The sequence below is a fragment of the Zootermopsis nevadensis genome, unplaced genomic scaffold, assembly GCF_977971745.1.
Source record: "Zootermopsis nevadensis isolate Lab colony 2312 unplaced genomic scaffold, Znev_1.0 Znev_ptg000016l, whole genome shotgun sequence".
In the NCBI taxonomy this organism is placed as follows: Eukaryota; Metazoa; Arthropoda; class Insecta; order Blattodea; family Termopsidae; genus Zootermopsis; species Zootermopsis nevadensis.
In genome coordinates, this window is record NW_028259148.1 from 1104969 (window position 1) to 1126670 (window position 21702).

Sequence of the window (21702 nt, forward strand, 5' to 3'; positions counted from 1 at the left end):
GAATTCAGAATTTTTCAAAAATTTTTGGTTTTGTGCGCTTTTTGGACGATTTCCCACGTTTTTCAATTTTTCGAAAATTTTCGAAAAATTGAAAATTTAAAAAAAATAACCTAACCTAACCTAACCTAATCTAACCTAACCTAACCTAACCTAACCTAACCTAACCTAACCTAACCTAACCTAACCTAACGTAACCTAACCTAACCTACCTAACCTAACCTAACCTAACCTAACCTAACCTAACCTAAAATAACCTAACCTAACCAAACCTAACCTAACCTAACCAAACCTAACCTAACCTAACCTAACCTAACCTAACCTAACCTAACCTAACCTAACCTAACCTAACCTAACCTAACCTTACCTAACCTAACCTAACCTAACCTAACCTAACCTAACCTAACCTAACCTAACCTAACCTAACCTACCTAACCTAACCTAACCTAACCTAACCTAACCTAACCTAACCAAACCTAACCTAACCTAACCTAACCTAACCTAACCTAACCTAACCTAACCTAACCTAACCTAACACTAACCTAACCTAACTTAACCTAACCTAACCTAACCTAACGTAACGTAACCTAACCTAACCTAGCATTTTCGACGATTTCCCTTTTTTCGAAATTTCCGAAAAATTTCGAAAAAATTGGAATTTTCAAAATTTTTCAAAGAGTTTCAAAAAAATAAAAGTTGCTGTAAATGGCATGAAACGCGAAGAAAACTAAAGATTTTCGAAATTTTCGAAAAAAAATTTGAATTCAGAATTTTTGAAAATTTTTTGGTTTTCTGAGCTTTATGGACGATTTCCCACTTTTTTCGATTTTTCGAAAATTTTCGAAAAAATTAATATTTTCAAAATTTTTCGAAATTTTCAAAAAATTAAAAGTGGCTGTAAATGGCATGAAACGCGAAGAAAACTAAATATTTTCGAAATTTTCGAAAAAAAAATTGAATTCAGAATTTTTCAAAATTTTTTGGTTTTGTGCGCCTTTTGGACGATTTCCCACGTTTTTCGATTTTTCGAAAATTTTCGAAAAATTGAAAATTTAAAAAAATAACCTAACCTAACCTAACCTAACCTAACCTAACCTAACCTAACGTAACCTAACCTAACCTAACCTAACCTAACGTAACCTAACCTAACCTAACCTAACCTAACCAAAGATAACCTAACCTAACCTAACCTAACCTAACCTAACCTAACCTAACCTAACCTAACCTAACCTAACCTAACCCAACCCAACCCAACCTAACCTAGGGTAACGTAGCCCAACACATGCTAACCTAACTACTAGTTACTTCTAACGTATTGCAATGTCGTCAAAAATGACCGTAACTTACGTAACATAATGGAGACGTGCCGAAACGTGACATGGGTAGCACGCGTGCTCAAGCGTCAAAGAGCGTGTCTATGCGTGATCTAGCGCTCACGTCGTGACAAGGGATCATCATAAGTGTCGTAATGTGACGAAGATTTACAAAGCGTGACCATGCGTGACTAAGCGTGACAAAGCGTGACTTGGCGTGATTTACTGTAAAGGCGTGACGATATGTGGCCAGAAGTATCAGAAGATGACGAATTATACAAAGCGTGATCATGCGTGACTATGCGTGATTTACTGTTACGGCGGAACGTAATGTGGCCAGTAGAGTCGAAAAATGACGAATTTAAACAAAGCGTGACCATGCGTGTCAAAGCGTGACAACGCGTGACTGGTCGTGACGTATTGTAACGTCGTGACGAATTGTGGCCATAAGTGTCGAATCGTCACAAAAAATTTCAAAACAATACCAAACGTAACAAAATACACAAACCCAACCTAACCTAACCTAACCTAACCTAACCTAACCTAACGTAACCTAACCTAACCTAACCTAACCTAAACTAACCTAAACTAACCTAACCTAACCTAACCTAACCTAACCAAACCTAACCTAACCTAACCTAACCTAACCTAACCTAACCTAACCTAACCTAACGTAACCTAACCTAACCTAACCTAACCTAACCTAACCTAACTTAACCTAACCTAACCTAACCTAACCTAACCTAACCTAACCTAACCTAACCAAACCTAACCTAACCTAACCTAACCTAACCTAACCTAACCTAACCTAACCTAACCTAACCTAACCTAACCTAACCTAACCTAACCTAACCTAACCTAACCAAACCTAACCTAACCTAACCTAACCTAACCTAACCTAACCTAATCTAACCTAACCTAACCTAACCTAACCTAACCTAACCTAACCTAACCTAACCCAACCCAACCCAACCCAACCCAACCTAACCTAAGGTAACGTAACCCAACACATGCTAACCTAACTACTAGTTACTTCTAACGTATTGCAATGTCGTCAAAAATAACCGTAACTTACGTAACATAAGGGAGACCTGCCGAAACGTGACATGGGGACCACGCGTGCTCAAGCGTGAAAGAGCGTGTCTATGCGTGATCTAGCGCTCACGTCGTGACAAGGGATCATTATAAGTGTCGTAATGTGACGAAGATTTACAAAGCGTGACCATGCGTGACTAAGCGTGACAAAGCGTGACTTGGCGTGATTTACTGTAAAGGCGTGACGTTATGTGGCCAGAAGTATCAGAAGATGACGAATTATACAAAGCGTGATCATGCGTGACTAAGCGTGACTATGCGTTATTTACTTTTAAGGCGTGACGAGATGTGGCCAGAAGTGTCGGAAGATGACGAATTATACAAAGCGTGACCATGCGTGACAAAGCGTGACTAAGCGTGACTAAGCGTGATTTGCTGTTACGGCGGAACGTAATGTGGCCAGTAGAGTCGAAAAATGACGAATTTAAACAAAGCGAGACTATGCGTGTCAAATCGTGACTGGTCGTGACGTATTGTAACGGCGTGACGAATTGTGGCCATAAGTGTCGAATCGTCACAAAAATTTTCAAAACAATACCAAACGTAACAAAATACACAAATCTAATCTAATCTAACATAACCTAACCTAACCTAAGCATCGACTACAAGCAGTTCTCCATGCAGCAAGCAGCGAGGCTGCACTTAAGACACCGCACATCCGGTTCAGTGTCTCAGGAAATTTCCATACAAACGATGTCCGTTCTCACTGTACTAATAAGTTGTAATCATGTTGAAGGTTTTTACAAGATTTCTGTTTTCTTGTTGTCGGCTACGTTCCCAGCAGTTATTTTCTAAAAAAACAGTGGTTCACAGTCTATAAAACGCTAAGGCTGTTGTAATTCAGGCATGCGCCGTCTCCTTCTTACAGCTTACACACGTTTTATAGCGACACAGAAAATGTTTCGCTCTTGGGTACAGCGGAGCACAGGAATTACTTTCACAATATTTACAACTTATATAGAGTTAATATTCAGAACCTTGGAATTTTTTGTGTTATGCAATCCAGCACAACAACTGTTATATAATTTTACTCTGGAATACTGTATTGAGGAGTGCCAAGAAAACGAAGCGAGTTTCAAAATAAATGGGACACTCCAGCTTCTGGTCTGTGCTAATGATGATACTTCATTGGGCTGAAACATACGTAGATCCTACCACAGAGAAAGCATACAAGCTCAATTAGCTAGAAGGGAGGTTGGTCTGGAAGTGTAATGACACTCAGACTCTATGGCGTTGAATGAGAGAATTATAGTAAAGAATGAATTGGAAAGAATGCGAAAGGAAGCTGTCGTGATATAATGTATCATGCTAACATTTGCTTTGGTTAGATAATCATTCAGACTAGCCGGTCTCTGGGCCGAGATTAAAGCCCTCCTGAATACGAAGCAGGTGTGCTAAGCATCTTTCCATAAAAGGCGAGAAATTTCTTTATCTAACAGACTGGATACGGTAATTATACTTTGCTTCAATAAATTAATATAATTAGTATAATGAGAAGAACTGCAAGTCACTTTTGCATTTAAATCTTTACTTCATGATTTACTGTCATGTTTTTTAAGCCCAGTGGTAACTATGTGTACCATATACTTTTATAATTAATACCCATCACGTGTATTTGTGTGTTTCGTTCGATTTTCAATGTATACATCGATTATTTATTTAAACAGCGTTAACCAATAGATCTTCGTAATGGTGAAGCCTTGTGTTTTCTTCGCGGTACGGGCTGGATCTTTAATTATTATTTAGACGAGCTTTGCACATTACGTATTACGCGCATTGAAAAGCTTTGCTAATAGTAGGGGTGACTGCGCTGTAAAAGGGGTTGAAAAGAGTTGAAAGGACCTGCTTATACAATGTCGTGTGCCATATATACATAGCGCAACTTTTCCTTGTTCCATTCGTCGCATTGCATGTTGGGATCCCATCGTCTGTGGCTAAGTAATCACACTTAAAACAAAAGAGAGGCGTGACTGACTTCCATCACTAGGCAACCGTGACTAGGTTGGGTAATAATGAAATTACTCATCTGTACGAGCCGAACCGGTTTCATATAAGTGGACCAGAAAATGAGAAGAATTGAACTTGGCGATTCGAAACTGACTTTATGACATGGCTGAGATTACGTACTGTGCTAATGGTTCGGAGGTCAGCTACGGTTCAGAAATTCAATATTACTTTACTCTGCGATAAAACGAAACATTAAGAAAATCATTGTTTTTTTTGGTACTTTTCAAATTCGGGAATAAAACCTGATTGCGCGTGTCGAAACGTCAGGATAACTTAATGGGGCACTTACTTTTCTCCCGTCGCGGTCGAGACCGATATTGGCCGTGGTCTCAACGCGCATGCGTGATTCTGCCGCCATTCTGTAATTAGCTACCGTCGTCCTTAGGGGATGATTGCCTATGGCCATGTGTTTGGAGTAAGATTTGTTTTTCAGCTTAAAAATGACGATTACATGGGAAAATGTCTACGTAAGCTTGTGATGTAACTACACAAAATGTCTCAATCGGATCTGAGTTCGAAATGACCGGGGGGTGGATATATGAAAAATGGAACAAGGGTAGAAGTTGAACAGGATCTTTCGCATTAAGAGACCAAAACTGTTTATGAATTTAGCCCCTGCCTGAAAGGAAACACAATGCTTCTGCGTTACAGATATCGCCCTGATGATGGAAGCAGTAAGCGTTCAGAACTCATCTGTAAGTTTCAATTATATTACACTGCAGAAGACAGTCAGTTTCAATAGATTACATCCAGCTGCAATGACCGAAGCATGAATTAGAAAATAGGTAAATAATTGATCAGAAAACCGCATGATGCAACACAGGCACAAGACGATATTTGATTATTTTGCTACTTTGCTGGGAGATGATGTTTTGACACCCCTAACTCATTGATTGCGAGGAGGCTGGGTCTCAGCGGTTGGCACAATGATGCAACGCAGTGACTGGGTGGTCCAAATGCTCACAATGTTATCGTACGTTTTATTAATCATATAGGAATTAATTTAATTCTTCCGAAGTCCGTACTGAACGGTAAGAAGTTGGGGAAGGGGAGTCCTTATTTGGCACACGAATCGGTGTCATGTGGCTCCACCTCGCCCGGTGCCCGTTTTCAACTCTTTTCTTTTTCTTTTTTTTTCCTGGCATTTGGCAGAACTTTCTGCGTCCTGGGTTCCGACATTTATCTCTACGAGACAGGCCTCGAGCGAGATTCGACGCCACGATCCTGGTGTTAGAGCTGTCGGACTACGCCCCAGAACGTGCTCCCATTGTGATCGGCATAGCATTAAGCTTGCAAATTATGAGGTTAACCAACTCTTGAGGGCAGTAAGTGTTGCGACTACTCTACTCGATTATCTAATGGCATTCTTAAGTCGCGTAGATGCTCATGGGATGATAATATTAAAGTAACTCCATTAAGCAGAGACCTCCTTGAGAAGGTAATGCTAGTACGCTCAGCTGTCCACGAAATTCTCCGTCTTTTATGGAACCAGGAGGTTCATTGCCATGACCTCAAGGCACCTTCACATGCCCCCATCAAGAGGCAGATAAATCCAACTCAAAGATCCATTTTAATATTATCCTCCCATATATGCGACTGTTAAGTGTCTCTATACAAGAGGTATTTTGGGTCCGTTGATAAGAACATTATTTTGCATGCGTATTTATTTCAGTACGGTGTTGAACACGATTAATAGCGTGATCGTGGCAGTTATATGTCGAAACACTTAGCTGTCCACTCAGTAATTAACACTAGTAACGTACATTTTTATTTCTGTCTAGACAGTAATTAAGGATACGCTATTAAATTACTTGTGCACTCATATAAAGGCTTCGTCCTAAAAAAATATATAAAAGCACTTGGGACACTTTAAGAGAGATTACGGATAAAATGTCTTGAGACCAATCGATTTTCCGAGTTAGACGAACAGCTGTGCCTGAGAGAATTCTTGGATGAGAGGCGACGGAACGCATTACGACCAAATGCAAAGCCAATTTCTATTAACATGAGTGTGATTGGAATCTGCGAGATTCTGAGAATTCATAAATAAATAAAAAAAAAAGACCGCAAATGGGAGTGGGCGTGGGGGAAGCGGGACAGGCTGAAGGGCACGCGCTAATTCCTGTTTTACTTTAGTTACAGGTGAAATTTTTATTCTCAAGGTATGAGACACGTCCTCAGAACGGAATAAGAATACATTTTTAGTAGAATATCTAAACGTATGTGCCGGGGAAAATATTTGTGCAAAAAAAAAATAATTAAATCGTGGACGTGATAATTTGGATGCAAAAAAAAAAAATACGCTCAAAATTTTGGTAGGGAAATTTCATAACGAGACCAATTCGTAAAAAAAACAGCCACAGGTTTTAAAAATTTGTTTATTAATTTGATTTGGAGTAATGTGCATTGTCTGTTTATGCAAGTTATTTATTAGCTTTGTTATACTTTTGGGTTATATTAATTAGTTTATTTCATTATTCAGATACTAAAATAAATGTTCAGTCCGTGAAATTACGTCTACTTAAAATCGTATTCCGTCACCCATCCGCCCACCCCAAAAAACTGATTGCTTGTACGCAGTGTGAGAGACATCAGATCGTTCATGGTCCCTTGGATACTTACCGACGTTTCAGAGGTGCTTGCTGCCTGCATCACCAGGGCTATCGCCGTGGTGATGGAGGCTTTTGGAACCTGTGAAATGGCGGTAAATTGTAACACTTCACTTTTCCCCTGATCTCGTGTCTTCGGCCGAAGGGGCAGTTTGGTCAGAAATGCTGTAGAACCGCAGGCCAGGACTCAGTGTGCGCTGGAGTGTCGGCGCGTTCGGTCGTGTTGTGGTGTTGTGTCTGTATTAGAACGGCGCATGCGTAGTTCAGAGCCACGCGGTCGTCTGCACCGCGGATGAGTTGTCGAGGGCAGATGTCCTCTGCTTCACATTTCTTCTGCTAATAGCCGGTGTAAACTTCAAACCGCGTTGTCGAAGCAGGAGAGTTCGCTTCAATAATTTATTTCTTCAAGTCTGGTTTCTGTAATTTGTATGTTTCTTTTTAATCATTATCAATTTTAAATTATAAGGCACCCATAATTGGTTTTCTAAATGTGTGTATAAGATATTTTAATATTAATCACGTATGAAATTATAACCTGAGCAACCGACGTGAATTTGGTGCATGGAACACGCTGTAATTAAGACTAATGTAAACAATCTATTGATAATTTCACGGCGAGTTTGACAGATGGGATTCATAGTCTTTGTTTCCAGCTGTGTTCCGTTTTAACAAATTACTTGTTAAGTTATAAGCCTGTCGTAATAATGACAAACGTGAATAATAATTTACTTTGAAACGCATTTTAACATTTTAAATCAGCTTATCGTTAGCTGTCCTGAAAGATAATTATCCGATGTAGTGAAATAGATCATAACAAAGTCTGTACTGCATTATTTAAATTTATTTCGAAACGTTATCTGAGATGAATAATATTAAATTAAATAATTTTTTAGTCGTCAGTACTTTTATAAAGAGTAAAACAATGGAGTAACGTGTTGTTTTTATAATGTTTTATTTTTTCGGCTCCAAGTATCGAAATGTTTATTAAAGTTCACAGATCGTTATATATTTTTTAAAATTTCTATTTCGAAGATTTTCGTATTGTTCCACGTCGCCTTTGTTTTATAAATTAACATTCGTCCATTCTGTCTTCTTCATTGTTCACAGAATAATCAAACAAAAATCTTTCTCGACGTTCATTTGACATTGGAGTGAATTTACACCCCAGTTCATTGCCGTAACGAAGGCAAGTTTTCGTGACATTTGTAAAAATAAAACGAACTTTCAACTAAAGTTAACTTTCGTGTGATACAATTGAATTAAAAATAGTTTCTTTTGAACTTTGAACAACAACAAAAAATATTCGTCTTTTGCAGTGAGAAGTTATCTGACGTAATTTATCGTGTGTCTTGTGTTCGTTGACGCGGCAACCGTCGAATGTGTGATCGGAGTTAACATTGGCCTCTTGATGGAGTGGTAATGCAGAATGAAAGTGTAAGTTTTAAATCCCAGGGCTTCTGGATAGAAAAGTGTCTTGTGGTGTTATTTAAAGAATGTAATGTATTAATTAATTAATTAATTAATTTTGTGGTGACTTAAAACTTATCGCATTACGCGTTTGACGTTCCTGGAAAGTGGACTGACGTTGTGTTCTGTTTTAATGAGACTTTAACGTTCAGCTGTAAAATATCGACTTGATGCAAAAACAGTAAACAATAAGTTTCAACTTCCTGTGTCGAGATCGGGTCCTATTACTGGTTGTGCCATCTTAGCAGATCATCATAGGGCAATACATTAAGGTTAGTTGATCTTTGTTTTTAAAACAAGCCTGATAACGCATTTACAATGAAATATCTTTGACTAATAATTTTTTTTATAAAAATACGACGTTTCGGAAGCTGGATCTGCTTCCGCCATCTCGTGGGTCCATTAGGAGCTAATTTCAATCCTCGGACGTAGCTGGCTAAGATGTATGGTTTCTCCCGATGACTGAAGCTGAGTCAGCTTCCGAAACGTCGTGTTTTTTTTAAATTGATTACACGTATAATGAAGAAAAATGTTCACAGATATGCAGTAGTAAAATGTTGAAACATTCTTTAGGAAACTCGAGACGAATATGGTCAATTTTTGCTCATTTGATTCAGCTGAGCTGATCCAGGGCTGTCCACGTGATGGCACGCAGGTTTGTTTTGTGTGGCCGTCAGAGTTAAGAAACATATTTGAATTAAATGCGTTGTTCTTCGAATCTGCATCCCAACTGTGGGCTGCATAGTATTTTGCTTTGTAATCTTTCCTGTTGCGGTGGGGCTTGGTCGTAGTGTTTTGAAATATAGCTGCATTCGAACACCGCTGCAAGTGGATGGCAGATAAAGAACCAGACCAGAGACTTTTTCTTTTCTCTTGGTGCGTGCATGTTTGTGAGTATATTTATTTATTTAAATTTTTTTGGGAGAAATTAGCTAATGGTTTGTAATGTAAAGTGATGTCGATATCCAAGTCTCATTGACAAAGCAAACCAAAAATAGACGAATACATTTATTATCTTTTCATCCTGTTTTATTAAACATTTTTAACGCCAGAAACACAGGGAATGGACAAATATTCAACTTTTAATTCTATGCTTCACTTGGGACTGAAATAAGGTGTAAACAATTTAAAAATGTCTTGTCTTCTGAGTTGTTCAGCCGTACCAACGTTTCATATATGCTTGCTGCCTCCATCATCAGGACGATTTATAAATATCGCCCTTCATACTCACCGCCGTGATTTCTTGAAAAGAATTTACCACTATCTGTTGGACAGTATCTGTCGTCTGTGGTTTGAGGCATGTTTAATTGATATGACTTTTCACAGGAGCGGTCTTAATCCCGACTTAAGTCGTTAAACTGATATTTGACTGTACTCAATTTTTCGGGCACCTTCTTAACACGAAATAATCTTCTGATTAATCGTGTCCCAGAGTTGGGTCGTGAGCTAAGGTTAGGAACCCCTGGTAATGTCTTGCTTTTACGTCATTGCACTCGGCACACAAGTAAGGTCAACAGATTATCAGATGCACACAAAGCTACTGCTTGTTCAATTTCACCTGTTTATGAAGAAGATCTTCAATGTTGGCTTTATGTCGGAGGGACACTTGCGAAAAGAAATATTCCAGTTTGAGGAACGTATTTCTCTTCATTATAACATATTTTGCGGGTTGAAACGTGGGCTTTGTTGTTTTATCAGGCCGTTGAAATACACAGCAGTTACGTTTTTATACCATCGGAACCGACAAATGTAGAACAAGCGGAAAGTGTAAGTTATAAGAATGAAAACTCGTATGCAGTAGTCGGCGAATATCTTGAATTTGATTCGTGGCGAGAAAATTACGAAAAATTCTTTCCCTGTTCTAGAATATCACGATCTTGGAGAAGAAATACTAAAATATGAAGGACTTGATACAGATTGGGTACAGACGTTTCGGGTCCTGTTCTTAATCAGGTTTTTGGAAATCCTCGTGAAGAAACATTGCCCCCCCCCCCGTATGCGAAACATTTTTTTTTGAAACATATCAAAGATTCCCCAAGACAAGGATCACCAAAGGGCACATAAACATAGAACTTACAGAATTTTTTTTCTTCAAAATATTTACCTAATACGACGTAAGCACGGATAAATTGTGTATTGACTGTCAGCAGAATTAATCACCACGAAAATTACGTGTTATAGAAATGTTTTGTTGCAGATTAGTAGAGTTTTTGACCCAAATATCACGTCAGATAAAAATCTGGATAAAGAAGATATTTTATTATGTTTCCTTGTAAACCCGAGCCGGATGAGGGGGTAATGAAATTTCTTTCGCTCAAGTGTCACAGTTAAAGGAAGTTGCTGTAGAAGGCAGATTCTGTGAAAGACGATACGACATCACAGCTGACTCATGTAGCCAGCAAAATAAATACCACGAAATGCTGACCTTATTAACAGGGGCCAGTTTCCTGGGACAAAGCAGTCCTGTTGCTATCAGTTACATGCCTCGAGGCTGGTGTACCGTAAGATGGAAAAAGTCGCCGTGAAGATGGAATCTTACATCTCCACGAGAACCCTAAACCCCGCAATGTTTCACCAGAACTCTGACGTGCGTGGTAAAAATACTCAAACTAATCCTCTAGCAGAGGAATCAAATTGTATCTTATTTCATATCAGTCGCTTAAAACTCAGTGGTTACTATATGTACCACATTCTTTAATAATCAGTAACTGTATATTTCTATTGCAGAGATTGAATTTCTTTGTTTCGTAAGTTTTTTAGTGTAAACGAACATTATTTAATTAGACAGCGTCAACTAGTTCCTTGTAGTGGTGTAGTGTGGTGTTTTCTTTGCGGTAAGGACTGAATTCTTAAATAATATTTAGACGATCTTCAGAGGTTTGGTAACTACTTCAGTTCAGTAAACAATAATACTGTAATTATGTACATCAGTTTTATGCTTTGATAAAATGTATTTTAAGAGAATGTGGTGATCGAGTTACTTCGAAATATATTGTCCATAAATAACTAATTATATTCACAATGGAAATCTCAGAGTACTTAAAAGTTCAGCGAGGTATTTGGAACTCGGTAATGGTGTTTGGGGGTCCCATGAAATGCGAGGAATTTCTTGTCTAACCTTCCCAAAAAGGATTTTTCTTTAGAGTTGACGTGTGTCTGTCCGTGTGGAAGGATAAGGAATTCTGTTTTTTTTTTGGAGCACACCAGTTTGTTTCTTGTGAACTGAGTCTTGTGTTCGACGTGAAGTGTGTAGGCCTGCAACATTTTATGGTTATCACGTGATAAGTGTGAGTACATATTCATCTTGTCGTTTATCAACTACACATGAATTACGAGCCTGAAGTAGACGCTCGGACAGGATGTGGGCGCTGTTCACTTTCCAAATACACTTTTAATCTTTATGATTTTATGATTTTTCGACTGTCTCACTTCCTGCCAGACTTACGAAGACGATGGTAGCTGTGATAACGCGTACGCGTAAGAAACTGTCATGGCCTATTTTAAGGCTGCAAACAATCAGTCGCTGGTTTCGAGCCAAAGACCTTACATATACAAACAATTTTTTTTTTCAGTGGATTTTGCATGATTTACGTAGATCAATAAAAGACACGATTGGGTTGTTCGTATCTAAGCCAGGGTGAAGCATTTGTTTTGGATCGAGTGATGGAAACCACGGATATTGACAAAGGATTATACTTGTCGAGATTCGAACTTTGGACATTCCGTTATCGAAGCATATTTGGTCGGTACAGCGCAGAGTTCTGCATTACGTCCTGTTTGTAACGTACAGGGTGTGAATCCTTGTAATGAAATGCGGTCTTGTTGCTTTATTTTGTTCCCGTGGGCTGTAGACCACTGTTTACGAACCTCTCACTGATGCAGATGTTAGGATGATGTGTAAACACTGTTGTGTGTAGCGTGTTTGTGCTTCTCTGTCGTACCGTAATAAACCAGATATCGGTTCTGAGTGCTTAACAGAACTGAGAGCTGGTTCACATATCGGCTCATTGCTGTAAATCACGAAGACCCCCCCCCCTTCCCCGCCACACACCAGAAAACTCGAGAAACCTTAGCATCTGTCTAGCGATAAAAAAAGAAAATTATTGAAAACTGATGTCCGACTTTGATCTTATGGCCCCTAAAATCTAGGACACGCGTGTGTATTTGTTTTCTTATATCTTTGTGGGGGGGGGAGGTTCCTGAAATGTAATGCCTTCACAATTTTAGGTAAGTAGAGTGTTCATGAGCTGGTTACAGCGTAGTCATTAGGCGTTCAAGTGGACGGGCACAGAGAAAGTCGAAATGACTCTTTGGGGCGGGGGGGGGGGGGACTGCTGAAGTTCGAAACGAAACTTCACGTTCGGTTGTTATGAACCACGAATTGACGCGGCGCCATCAAGGATTTAACAGTGGTGGAGTCCGTGGAGCGGAACTCCAGTGATACGCCTCAGTAAACTGTAAACAAAACACTTGAACGTAGTTTGTTGGCGGCTCACACTGATTCAATGCGTACCTACGTACGTGTGTTATAACACTCTTGATTTAGGGGTGGCTGAAGCAGTGATTGGCTTTTCGGATGAAGGGTGTGGAATTTGGTAAGGGGGGTGATTGTTAATATTGATAAGAACTTTTCCGGTATACATTTTTATGGTGTGTGTGGTGTATTTATCGCTATGCAATGCAGGAAGTTGGAGAGGGAGCTGTAAATTCTGGAAAGATTATGTTAGAGACACAAACTGTTCAGTACCATGACAGCATCAGTGGCGTGCTATGCATCTTGTTTGTGTATTTCTACAGGTAATTCAGTGTCCTGAAGAAATTGTGAATTGTCACAAAGCGTAAATATTTCAGCGAGGACTTTTACTTCTCGAGTTTAAGCCAAAAATTCTTCCATTACTCAGCGTTTTCGAAATATTTCCACATCTGTTGTGTGAACACGCTTGCTTCATTTGTTTCAAGAAAGTCTTGTGCGAATGTCAAACATGGCTGCCGACTTGTTATTAATCTTTCTAATTGTAATCATTCGTCTGGCTCATCTGTTCCGCTGACCCTGCAAACCTCTTTATTAAACTTGTGTGACATTATAACTCCCTTGGAATAACAGTGGTAACTATATGTACCACCTGATCTAGCAGTATTTATGAGTTTCGTATGATTCTCACTGTAATCAACAATTATTTACCTTTATAAATTCAACCAGTTGATCTATGCAATGGTGAAGGGTTGTGTTTTCTTCGCGGTACGGACTGAATTCTTAAATATTATTTAGACGAACTTAGGCTTCACACGCAAAGGGACACTGCCTAAATAGTTCTTAAGTTCCTCTGCGGATAAGTTAGTTGAATGCTTTATGAGCGTGTGAGAGATTACTTCAGTTAGGTCTGATCAAACAGTCTGACGTCTTATCGTACCGTTTCAAGAGATAAATAATTGATTTAGGAAAGGAGGCGACATAGCCTGGAGTCAGTTGTTTAAGTAAATGATTCTACACTTGTTGTGGGCTTTGGATTATTATTGTCTGAGTTTAAATCAAACAAAGTTAAGAGATTAATGATGTTGTATGTACTTAATCATACTGACGGCCTCCAAATGGGATTATTTCCTGAATCTCCAACCACACTGGAACATCAGTGATTCATTTGAATTTTGTTTTTGGAGTCGCGGGATACAATCTCGGTCGAAGCGTTTTAATTGGGGCAGTCGAGTTTAACTGCGGCGCAGAACAGACTTGAAGATTCTAGTGCCAAGTGGAGATACGCGATAACCTTATTTTGATACAAAAATATTTGGCAGTTACTAAATTAGTCCAAGGGTCACTTACAAGAAATCTGTTTGTTAATATAAATATATTTTTTGAAGCAATACACAAGGCCAATTTGGTGCCTAAATTTTACGTTGGGGCATATCTTATTTTTCACTTAAACCTAATTTTTTTTTGTCTTTGTGTGTTGTACGTAAGAACGTAAAAGTTGAAGTATACGGAATAATTATTTCACCTTAAAGGGAAAATGTTTGAGGGCAGTACGCTGAGGAGATTATTTGAACCTGAGAGAGAGAGGAAGAAACTTGAGAATGGAGAGAAATACGTCGTGAAGAGCTTCATAACTTGTGAGAATGTGATGACAGATGAGAAATGCATATACCAACGCTTCAATCGGAATACCTGAAATGAAGAAACTACTTGGAAGACCTCGACATAGATGGGCGGATACAAAGAGAAATCAGATGTAGTCCTCCCTTCACAAACAAGAGCATCCTTTAAGTCTGGTCCACGACTTGTAATGGGAACAGTAAAAGCCATTTGTCTGGCCTCTGGTTCTAGTTACGACCGATTATGCGATCGAGACAGAATCCTGGCGAGTTACAGTCGTTAGCGAGTCTCGAACTGGCGTCAGACGGAAGTTAACTGTCCACGTTGAGAGTAGTTTGATAATAATATCGCTGCAAAACATAATATTTTACATTTCGGTTGCAGGAAAGGGCGAACAAGATGTTCTATAGTGATAAGGCGTATTTTGGGCAGTCGAATCTGACTAGTTGCCCAGGTGATGGAGGCTGCAGACAGCTCTGAAACGTCGATAAGCGTCGATCAGACTACAATAACCCATAAGACAGCCGTATTCATTCTCGCCGCCTGAGGCACCGTGTAGAAATTTATTACTATTGCCACTAGTACAGATATTGGTTGCAGGCTTATTAAATATGACGAATATAACGTCGAATTTTCTCATTGCGAACTTATTTTAATTACAGTCCTTTAAAGCCGAAGCTAATCTGAATATTATTTTAGAATCCAGTCCGTACCGCAAAGAAAACACAACACATCACCATTACAAAATTCGCCGAGGATATGATCGCTGTTTACACTGAGAATCGTACGAAATACGTACGGCCAAAAATACAGAGATACTGATTTCTAAAGTAAGTGTTACGAAAAATTTATCACTCTCTGTATTAAAGAGTCAGCACATTAAAAGTTTAAAAGTTTATAATTTACGTTTGCGAACTGTCTCCAATGAAATTCTGAATCCAGTGGATCATTATTTTCCACAATCAAAACGAAATTTAATCCATTTATTGCATCCATAACGATATTATTATTATTTTACCTTCGCACAGGTTTTATACATTTTTCATCACTCCATGCGTGCTATATATCCAGCCTATCTCACCCTAAAGTATTAGATCTAAATTGAGATTTTTTAATTTCCCGTTGATTATAACGGGGTGTTTTCCAACCATTTATAACGCGTAACATGCACTCATACAAACGCGGCAGAGACACTTACAAAACCAGAATCTCCCTGTACCGGCGACCCGTTTTGAAGCCTCTCCTGTGTTTCTAGCAGCGTTAAAATAGTCGAACGTGTCGTTTGTGTGTTTGTCGCTGGTGGGGGGGGGGGGGGGTAGGAGGGATTTGATTTTAGTCAAGAGCGGAAATGCGCACAAGCTTTATGCATCGACCACAGCGAGTAAAGTGGTAATGTGCTCGAACGCGAATAGATGGAACGAAATTCGGTGTGTCAGAAATACTTCAGCGCGGAATATGATATTCTGATTATACCTTGATTTCGAAGTCTTTGATCCAGTGGCTACCAGGGACCCTTTTGCCAGGGCGTGAAGACGGCCACTCACCTGGAGCTATGCCCCCGTCTTCGTGGCTTAAAAATAGACAAAGGACGTATGGGGGGAAATGGAGGTGGTGCTCCGTGCATTATAAATCTAGACAGTAGGAGGAGGTGAGTGGAGTGGTCGGCTCCAGACGTTGTCCGCGGAAAGGAATTAAAAAGAAATCATTGACGATTATTAAGCAGTGATCTAGAAGTACGCTGAGCCACACTAGATCCTGGTGATGAACTCTCGTGTTGACGTTTAAAGCCTTTCTGTGTTGTGAAAGAGGAAACTGAAAGTGTTACAAATTGGTTGTTCTAGTTCGCATGGGGTAAAAGTTTCTCCCTGACTTTACATGTGTACCATATGTTTTCGTCCTTATTGAGGTTGCTGGAGAGGTTACATGGCCCAGATGTCTTCGTGGAAGGGCTTGGAAAATGTTGTCTGAGGGCTGAATCACGGGCCCTCTTTTCCCTTAGGAACTGCACGGAACAATACGTAATTCTGATGACCCTATAAACCCACTGGTTTCAACTTTTATTGATTTGCGTGCTTTAAAACTTTTAGTGCCAAACACATTTCCCTTCTCAGCACTGACATATATAAACTATTGCCTCCTTTATGGCGAGTGCATTTGGTAACTATAAATACAAAACTTGGGCGTTTTACCGCTGATTTAGACCGGAAACGTGGACTGAGGGGAACACTTGGACCTAAGAGACAGGAAATAACAGGAGACTCGAGAAAAATACGTGATGAGGAGGTTCATGATTTCCACGGGCTCTACAGAGTGTACATTATAAGGATATCTGCTGTTCATGAGATGGGTGGATCACGTAGCACGCAACCTGAAGGAAAAGGTCACTTTGTAAGTCCTAGATGTTGATGAAATGATAATATTAAAGTTGATTTAACTGGTTGAGAATGGAGTACAGTGACAGGCTCTTCTGATGATGGCGATGTGTTCTGTTTCAAGATGACTGTATTTTGGGTTGTTGCATTCTGCAATCTGTTATAAATTGACCGACGTTTCGAAAGATGCTTACTGCTTCCATTATCAGGTCGATGTTGGTGTAGGCATCACTTTACCAGACTGCACGACGCAACATCCCGGAAGACGGTGATCTTTGTAATCGTAGCCATGAGAACCTGATGTCTCATACAGCCTCCGAGCCTGTAATTTGAAATAATGCAAGCGGAACCATCTTTGCACACCTTGTAATGGAGTGTTTCCGTCCATTAAGAACTGCCTGTTGCTTTGTCGCTGTTCTGGGTAGTGACGCCATGTGGACTTGGACGAATCTCCCTTTTTCCGTCACGGGAACCTCAAATTTCACATGCCGATTGCTTTGTGTAATCGCTGGAAATGGTCCCAAAGACGTTCCAGAGTAAACATTTGTCGCCCAAACAGTAACAAATATTTCTCCACCCCTGTAATGGAGGGTGTCTCCTGGTAGGACGCGGGGTAGAAAATTAGCTTCGTGGGTGTGACAAAAAAGCGTGGGAGAGACATGAGAGTCGGCGGACGACGTTTAATCGAGTTGTCTTGAATATGGAGGCACTTCGGTTCGAATACCGAGTTCTGATGCTTATTTAATAGCAGCCAAACCTCTGAGGAGTGTTACATAACGCTTGCTGAATCGCCTGTCTGTGAGATTTGAGATGTTATCGGTTTTGGCGACGTGTAGACTCGTCAACACATCTGAGGAGTCTACACGGCAGGTCAAATATTTCCTCATCTCTTATGTATCCAAAAGTTTATACCGTGTCCACACGAGCCAGCCTACGGGTCCATATCGAGAGACATATGAATCAAGTCCGCTCTGTTTCTCCAAGATCCTTTTTAATATTGTTCCTCCATTTATGTCTATGACTCCCCATGTGGCGTCTCTTCAGATTGTCCGACTTTCTATGGCAGATTTATTTACGATGGATGTTTTTAGCCACTCCCCAAGGTAGGGGACCTCCCACTTTCGGCTTTCTGTGACTGCATCCCTGTACCGTAACGCGCAATGAATGTAAAAGATCCTTTTTTTTTGGTAAAGCACGATTATGGACGCTGACTAAAAATTGCATTTAAAGTAATTTTTATTCCCGCCTGCAGTTCCCATTTTATGACGGTGCTTGGGGGGTACTTTTGAAATATCTCTCTTTACGTCTCAGAATAACCCAGCAGCACCTGAACTTTGAACGTTTTACACAAAGAGAAGTGTAATTACAGAAGTTTAGTGGTTGAATTGTCCTTTGCTGTTACTTAAGGAAAATTATTACCGATATAAAAAGTGATTTAAATGAAGTCGTATTCGGAAAATTTCATAGAAAATTCCTTCCCTCTCACGGATAATAATTCTAAAAATTGTTGCCGTTCCAGATTATTTGGGGTCTGGCGGTGACTTACAGCTCCGGTTGGATTCATGAATTGTGCAGTCAGATCTGTCAGAATAGCGAGCAGGCTTCGGGGTTTGGGTAACCGGAGTTCGATTCCCTGGCAACGACAAGAGACTTCCGTCTCGGTTTTCGTATCTTTGCGAGCTGTGGAGTCACGAGGACTCCTGTCCAATGGACACGCCCACCAGGGGTGAAGCGGACGGAGCGTGAATCTGATCAGGCATCATCATAGAGTATCATGTTCAAGAAAGGGTGGAGTTTACCTCCATTTGTGGTGCTGGAAAAATACCAGAGACAACTTTACCTTTTAACGTTTAACCGAAAAATGTATGCAAGGAATTTTAGAAGAGCTTGTAGCCTGCGTCAGGCTCCAATAGGCAAAGAATTCAATACAGTCTCTTAGCTGTAAGTGTGAATGACTTATTCCCCATGTAATACACTGAGAAAGAAATTCATTTTGCTAAGAGTGTGTGTGTGCGAGAGACCCTTCAAAATTAGACAATAGCTTGAACACCCTACATCAAGACGTCTCCTCGGTTGTCACGTGACTGGAACCAGCCATCGTTCAATCTCCAGTCTTTGTTGTTGAATAATCTCCCCCCTCCCTCTTTTCAACTCCCCCCCTTTTTTTCCTTGCTGTTACGTGCGAATTGCCCTATTGACTGTTGAGAGTGGGGGGGGGGGGGGCATGAATTTTTCATAAATGCAGAACCCATTATGATTAAAGGGGATCTATTTTTCCTTCTTCCTGAAAGACTTAAATTTACTGTTAGGGGGGGTTTCTGAAATGGACATCTGTTTTGCCCCGCAATGCATGTAATGCAAGTGGAGATTGATGTATTTTACTTTTGTGGAGATGCGATTATCCGCCTGATCATCGGCAAAGTGTTAGGCACTTTTTCTCTCCAGTCGCCTGAGATGTGACGACACTCAGCTTTCGACGAATGTGGTGTCAGAAAATGGCTTACACTTGGCAGAAATCGCGTGTTGAGTGGCTTTATAAAGTTGCTTTGCATTTTGAATTTTTATTATGTGAGTTCCACTGCATATATATATATATATATATATATATATATATATATATATATATATCTTCCCTTTCCACGTCACTACGTACGAAGTCCCTGGAAAGCAAAATCCTTCTGCCCTAATTAACCAACTTTTCTATCCGAGGTCAGTCAAAATAATTCTGTCTGCTATCTCACGATAAAGTTGCTCATTTACAATTTTACAAAATATAAATTTAAAGTTTTTCGTGGGACTGTACACATATAATTTTTGGATAAACTATATAAAATAAAAATATCCCAGGATGGAGAGGGGAGGGAGATTTTGAGCGTTTCCTCTTGTGTCCCTCCTGATTCATTCTCAATGATCTTACCATCGCTCAGCAGAAAGTGACGTCAGCTGGACCACGCTGGTCGTTCGCCCTAGCAGATTCATTTCAGTTCGTCGCCGCGAAAGATTTTTAAGTAATATATTTTACTACATTTCAGAGAAGGTCTCTGAGACATCGGGTTTTATTGCAGTAGTAAAATGCGAACATGAGTAGCAAGGAATTAAGCTGTCCTTATTCGTGATTGGATTAATTGAAAGAATATTTTCTATGTCGCATGGACCCCCTTCGTACTATTAGCGTCTACATTTTAAGAAAAAGAAATTGACGTTCTGAAATAGTGCTGAGGGGGATATTTTGAGCTATGAGGGATGAAACAAGTGGGGAATTTGGAATATTTCACAACGAGGATCTACGTGAATTGTACGGGTCACCTAGCAATGTGAGGATAGTGACATCTAGGAGGCTCCGATGGGATGGAAATGTAGCACGAATGGAGGGGGGATGACAAGGGGTGCATGCAGGATTTTCGTAGGGAATCCTTCTGGAAAACGACCACTGTACAGATCAAGAATGAGATAGGAGGATAACATCAAGATGGATCTTAGGGAGGTGGACTGCGAGGATGGCAAATGGATGGGTTTGGTTCAGGATTGTGGCCGATGGCGGACTCTGGTGTTGTCGGAGTTGGACCTGCGGGTTCTCCTACCAGGGGAGTGTTTTCCTACTTGTAATTCGTGTTAAGAGGAACGATGCGGGAAGTACAATTCTGTAAGGCTAGAAAGTTGCAGTAACCTGATTCTGCTTTATGTATTTATGTATGAGATTTATGTATCCAGACCGTTCGATCACCGAGCGAAGCATCAGAGGGCAGGAAATTGTGTCAAAGTAGGGAAAAGTTGCGGGGGAGGGGGAGTCTGTCAGCTGGTGCGCAGAGATGTAGGCTGCTGGAGAATGACAATAGAACGGAGCGACGCAGGGCGGGACGCGTGGTCTTTGTGACAGAAGGGGCGATCTTCATGCGGGACGTCGCTTCGACATGCGGAAATCGTGATCCAGTAGCGGCCCCCGCGCAAGGGGCGTCTTAGCCAGAGCCAGGATCGACGCTGATCTATTAATCATGACGCATATTCCAGCTCGTTGCCGTTTATGGCTTAAGCCTCCAAGTCGCCTTTCGTTTGTTTAAGGTAATAAAAAGGACCTTCTCGGGGCATTCTTCCATTTTGCCCTCTTCTGTTTCTGAATTCTACCTGTCCTTTGACAGCGATGGACATGGAGGAACGTAAAGTTAGTGTTTCTGAGAACGGGATGCTTAAGGATAAGTGTAAGAAAGCAAATGGCGGATGGAAGACATTTTGTAACGAGGAGGTTCGTAATTTGTAGGCTCAACTCTTTTCCAAATAGAGTCATCAAGTCATGTAGCACGCACGATGGAGTTGAAAAATGCAAACAGATTATTTGTCTGAAACCCCGAAGGAAAGATAACTTGTTAGTACCACAAACGTAGGTGGAAGGATAATATTAAAGTGTAATAATTAAACTTGTCATGTAGATGGTACTTATAAGTAATATAAAAAAAACCCCAGTCAAATGCTAGAATTTTACACTATGTTAAAATTGGTCGTACGTGTGTTGTGAGTTTCTGAAATGGATGAAACCGGTTCAGGTTTGTGCTCAGTGGCGTAGTCACGTGACCAGATTAATGAACCATCGTGTTCTACGAAAAGGGCGCTGGTGTTCTTGGCGAGACCGACAGCTGTTAGATTCAGAAATTTCTTGTCGTCAGATGTCATCATTCGGAGCATTTCAAAGAGCCGCCACTGCCGTGTGTGTGTGTGTGTGGGGGGGGTGTTAAAGAGTGCAGAGGTCGATCGGCCAT

At 40.3% G+C, this 21702-nt stretch overlaps 1 protein-coding gene across 1 annotated transcript in view; it reads left to right on the forward strand.

Moving 5' to 3' along the window:
• The first annotated feature begins 7229 nt into the window (after positions 1-7229).
• LOC110834177 (uncharacterized) overlaps positions 7230-21702 on the forward strand; it is a 327297-nt gene continuing 312824 nt past the window's right edge. Inside the window, exons 1-2 of the mRNA XM_087349345.1 lie at positions 7230-7447; positions 8129-8455. Of these exons, the coding sequence (XP_087205471.1) occupies positions 8441-8455 (15 nt within the window). The 5' untranslated portion in view covers positions 7230-7447; positions 8129-8440. The remainder of the gene's footprint in view (positions 7448-8128; positions 8456-21702) is intronic.